This window comes from Limulus polyphemus, unplaced genomic scaffold (genome assembly GCF_000517525.1).
Source record: "Limulus polyphemus unplaced genomic scaffold, Limulus_polyphemus-2.1.2 Scaffold3687, whole genome shotgun sequence".
NCBI classification, from domain to species: domain Eukaryota; kingdom Metazoa; phylum Arthropoda; class Merostomata; order Xiphosura; family Limulidae; genus Limulus; species Limulus polyphemus.
The window spans coordinates 43,615-49,178 of record NW_013669297.1 but is presented as its reverse complement, the minus strand read 5'-3'; the positions used below and the strand labels follow the sequence as shown (position 1 = coordinate 49,178).

Genomic DNA, 5,564 nt, shown 5'->3' with positions numbered 1-5,564 from the left:
ACATTATTGATCAGTTTTCTATTCTGATTTTTCAAGACACCAGCTAGGTAATCGAGACACTGTCAAATTATGCTTAATATCAAATTTACTTAAATTCCATCTTTAAGAGAATATCTATAGCCTTGAAGATAAATAAAACCTTATATAAAAGTATGGTTTGCTAGTTGAAAAGGGCTGTTATCACCATTAAGAAGCATTGTACACAACTACTGTATATATATATATTTTATAGCCATACGGTTCACTCTCTGAATGAATCCATTTCCACAGATTAGAGATGTTATCATTAATTGTCCTAAACACACTGTGATGCTAGTTTTTCCATCTTTATGGAGACCATGGGCTTCCTTTCTTTCCAATGTTTTATTCTTTTGCTCTACACTGTGTTACAAATCTGTAGAAATTTATTTTCAGAAAGGCTATTCATATTCCATAAGCCATAAACCACCCATCAAATGTAAAGATACTAAATATGTCATTGTTCATGCTATTGCGTTCATTTGCTGTGCAATTTCACTGCATTGGTATATAGGATTCATTCAAATAAAGCATGATTAAACTTATGAATCCCAGTACACACTGATAGCTATTCCAAGCATTAGAACCCAACCGAATCAAAAACAAACAAAGAAACTGTAGTTAGTGTTAATGAAACTTGGTGATGGTTTTTTACCTAAGATGATGACACATTTATTCTCCATTTCAACTGTTGAAGTATTACTTTCTATTAACCGCTTGTTGAAGAATATTTATGTTTGGTAGGTTTGATTTCGACATTATAGCAACCAAAATTGGTTCCTCAAAAATTGTAATGTTAAACTATATAATTTTTACTGAAATGAAGCTTTTTTTAGTGTGTGTGGTGGGGGGGGGGATGTCCAATAAAAAGCTATATAATGGGTTATCTTTACTCTATCCACTGTGGGGAATCATACCCCCAATTTTAGCATTGTAATTCTGTAAACTTACTGCTGGTCCACAGGGATGATATTGAGATGAATTGTTGAGATGGTGCTTAAGACTTTTGACTTTTTAGATACTTTATAACTGATAGCTATCCACTGGTTGAGTGATACAATATGTTGTTTATTCTTCCAGTATAAAAGTTTAATTTATCTTCTGTAAGTTGTTTCTAAAATTGCAAATGTACATGTATAGGTAGACAAAAAAAAGTTAATTTGGTTTTGATTCCTTTTTTAACTGCTACTGTACTTTAACCTAAAAAGTCACTCTTTAAAATTACAGATTGGGCATTGAAAGAGTCAATAAGTTGCACATCTGTTATATTAAAAGATAAAAATTATTACATATGTGTGTTACATATCATATAGTCTTGACACAGCAAATATATAGACACCATTATTATCTTAAAACTGACATTTGTATTAATTAATTTCCTTTCTTGTTTTTCTCTTGCAGGAACTCAATCTTGGAGAAAACGAACTTACCACAGTTCCAACATCTAGCCTTCAAGGGCTGCTGGCTCTGAAGATAATTGCTCTTCAAGAAAATTTAATAGAGCAATTACCACAGCGATCTTTTCCAAATCTCCCTACTGTGAAAATTCTGAATCTTACAAGCAATGATATTAGTTTTGTACAGGATGGAGCATTTGCCACACTTTCTGGTCTTGAAACTCTCCTTCTTGGAGGGAACAGGTTGAATTTTTTACCTTCAGATGCATTTGCTAGGCTTGATAACTTGCACATGTTAGACCTGTCAAGTAACCATTTTAAATTTGTTCCTTTGAGACCTTTGACTAAATTGGTGGGGTTAAAGAGACTTCTCCTACCTTCCAATAACATTCATTCTCTAGAAGAAACACCTCTTGCTGACTTAAATGCACTGGAATATTTCGATTTGCGCAGGAATGGGATTATTGGAATTCCAAAAAACATATTTGTTGGTATGTTGAATATGAAGGAATTATATTTGGATGTCAATATAATAAGGACATTAGGTGAAAATACCTTTATAGGACTAGAACAGTTAGAAACCTTAACTTTAAATGACAACCAAATTTTCACTTTCCCAAATACAGCCACAAGTAGACTAGAAAACTTAAAAAAACTTAGTCTTGACTACAACAGAATAGTTGTAATATCATCAGACATTTTAAAGACTTCTACTCACTTGGAAGAACTTTCCCTTGCTTTCAACTTGATTAGAGAGATTCCTGATAACCTCTTTGAGAATTTCAACAGACTTCAGTTATTAAACTTACATGGTAACAACATAGAATTATTTAATAACAACAAGATACTTGGTCTTGAACAGAGTTTATGGATTCTTGATATAGGTTACAATGAGATAAATCAACTTCCAAAATTAAATCTTCCAAAACTTTTCATTTTCAATCTTGCGAGAAATAAATTATCAACATTAATACCAGAAACTTTTGAAATGCTTCAAGATTTAAGGTATCTCAATCTCAGCTTAAATCAAATAACTAATATTCCCAAGACTACTTTTCAAAAACTTTCCAAACTTGAAAACCTGGATCTACACAAAAATTTACTTCAATCAATTTCTCAAGATCTGTTCAAGAATCTTTCACTTAAGGTACTTGATCTCAGCAAAAATCAACTAATAGAACTAGAACAAAAATCTTTTCAAAAGTTGTCAAAGCTAGAGAAACTAGATCTCAGCATGAACAGACTAGCAATGATTAAAAATGGAGCTTTTGATGAGTTAGATAGCTTAAAGTACTTAAATCTCAGGGGCAATAATTTAGAATCTTTTAAAGGAGATATTTTTACTACAAGAACAGAGTTAGAAATTATAAATCTGAGTCACAACCAAATCATTTATCTTTATCCTAACTCCTTCAGTATACATCGTAGCCTCAAGAAAATAAATCTTAGCTTCAACAGACTTACTTTTTTTCCAAGTGAAACTTTGAAATCTGTTCAGACTTTAGGTCACATCAATCTCCAGGGAAATAAACTTCAATCTTTGGATCATGCAGATTTTGCTAATATGGTAAATTTGAAGATTCTTGAACTCCAAGATAATAAGATAAAAGACATTAAAGAAAAAGCCTTCCAGAATTCAACCCAACTTCATTGGATTTACTTGCAAAATAACCAGATTTCATCTTTACCTGAACTTCTCTTTAAGGGTATAAGTCATCTGAATCTAGATCTTAGCAACAACAGTCTCAGTGAAATTTCTATAGAAATGTTTAACAGGTTAAATGTCTTTACACTAGAAAGTATTAATTTGGCAAGAAACAAATTTACACAATTTCCAAACATAGGTCTAAAACGACAGTATTCATTCCTTGAGAATTTAAATCTATCACATAATGAAATAAGGAACCTTCCTTCTAATGACGATGTGCTGGTAAATATAAAGAATATAGATCTATCTTTCAATCCTTTGACAGTTGATGCACACAAAGTACTTCTCAGTGAACCCAAGAGCATAAGAGAACTCCACCTAGCTAATGTAAGGTTAGAAGCTCTTCCTGTATTAGAAAGTCCTTTTTTACGAATCTTAAACGTTTCACAAAACAGAATAACAAAACTCCAAGATGATGTTTTTCAAAAATCAAACCACATTTATAGCTTAGATCTATCACAAAATAAAATTCCAAACCTGAGTGTAAGTTTTGAAAATGTCTGGCCCAAAATTTCAGGTTTACAGAAACTAGACCTCTCAAACAATCCAATTTTATACATTGTAAAGGGAGACTTTGATTCTTTATCAAAACTTAGACATCTCGCAATCAGTGATTTAAATGAACTCAGTCTTTTAGAATGTGAGAGTTTAGAAAAGCTTCATCTTTTAAAAAGTTTAAGATTATATGGCTACCAATCGTTATCTACACTAGCCAGCACAGACTGTTTGCAATATGCACATGGGCTTCAAAGTCTTGCAATAGAGATTACTGAACCCAAGCTTCAAACACAGTTACAAAAGGTTTATAGTCCCAAGCTTCAAGATTTGGAAGTTTGGGGTAGTCAAATAAAGAGCATATCTTCAAGTGCATTTGCTAGTATTCGAAGTCCAAAGATTGAGATTAAACTTCATGGAACCAGTATAAATTCTTTACCAGCAACTATATTTTTACCTCTTCCTTTGTCTACTCATATTACTCTGAATGTGAAAGGTAATAAAATCAGCAGTTTAAGGCCACAATTACTAAGAACTCTAGACAATAAGCAGAGAGATATTTTACTGCTTGGCCTTAACTTTAACACTATTATGTGTGACTGTAATGTTAAACCTCTCTGGCTCTGGATTGTAGAAAAAGGCAATGAAGAACAGGAGGATTTCAGTGAGTTTTTTAACCTTGAATGTTCAGATCCTCCTCAACTGGCACATCAAAAGCTACAGAGTCTCCAAATGGAAGATCTTGTTTGTGTAGATCGCACAACCACAACTATATCTACAACTTCCTGGACAAGTACTCAGCATTTTACAACTACTCCACATCACACATCTACCCCCCAAAATCATGAAAATAACATAATATTTCAACCTCAACATACTACTACCCCACAGTCTATGGGTGAAATGTCTTCAGCTACTAGCAGTAAAAGTGCACTTACTAAAGTGGACACTATGATTATTGCTATTGTGGCTGGAGTGGTAGCCTTTGTATGCTTAGTGATCATAATAATATGTATAATCCGATTACGTAGAGCAAAGCCTCATTTTACTGCAGGACCTTTAGCAGGTCCTTTGGCATTGCGGGCCCAAGGAAAATGTACATGCCTCAAACCTCCACCTAACTCATGTACCTGCTTTCCTCCTTATCCTATCCCACTCCCATATCCTCCCCCAGGCCTTCATCTTGGACCTCAAATGCAACCAACACATTTGCCCATGCCACCCCAATGCATTTCTGGCAATACACTCGGAAGGCCAGCACCATTCAAGACCCAACCATATTATGTGACATATCCTGAAAGTGAGAATGAAAACAGGTAATGGATGAAACAGCACCTGATAAAAATTGTAAAATAAACTTATTCAATTTCAACTCATACAGTGGTTTTCTTTAAAAAGTGGTAGAAAACTCCTGGGAAATTCTGACAATACGACTCAAGTTGGGTAATTTATTTACTATTGATACAATGGAATATGTACTGGAATTGAGTCAATATTTCCAAAATATGATATATTCATAAATACAGAGATGAGAAAATGTTGAGGTAAAAGAACAATGTGACTCAAGTTGGATAATTCACTATTGTTATAACTAAATCTGTACTGAAATTGAGTAGGTACTTCTACATCATGATTTACTGATAAATGCAGAGATGAGAAAATATTAGGCAAATAATGCTTTCTATCTTCCCAAATCTCAGTCGAATAACAAGACAAAAAAGGACTGCTTATGGTTTTTAATGAAAATATTTACTCTAGTATGAAACTTTGTATTCATTAACTAGAATCTTAGTTCAAATGTGTTACAGAAAAATGTCTTGTATTCTTGTGTTGTTTTCCTTTAGATCACAATCTATTGATAACAGAAAAAAAAAGTAGATAATTTTTACTTTTTTGTAAGCATTTAAAAAACTGGTGAAAAATGTTATCAATGAGATTCGTAATTT

General features: G+C 32.9%; 1 protein-coding gene across 1 annotated transcript in view; it reads left to right on the top strand.

Moving 5' to 3' along the window:
- The window catches only part of LOC106469854, a 48,605-nt gene extending 43,041 nt beyond the window's left edge, over positions 1-5,564 (top strand). Inside the window, exon 7 of the mRNA XM_022398418.1 lies at positions 1,420-5,564. Within this exon, the coding sequence (XP_022254126.1) occupies positions 1,420-4,938 (3,519 nt within the window). The 3' untranslated portion in view covers positions 4,939-5,564. The remainder of the gene's footprint in view (positions 1-1,419) is intronic.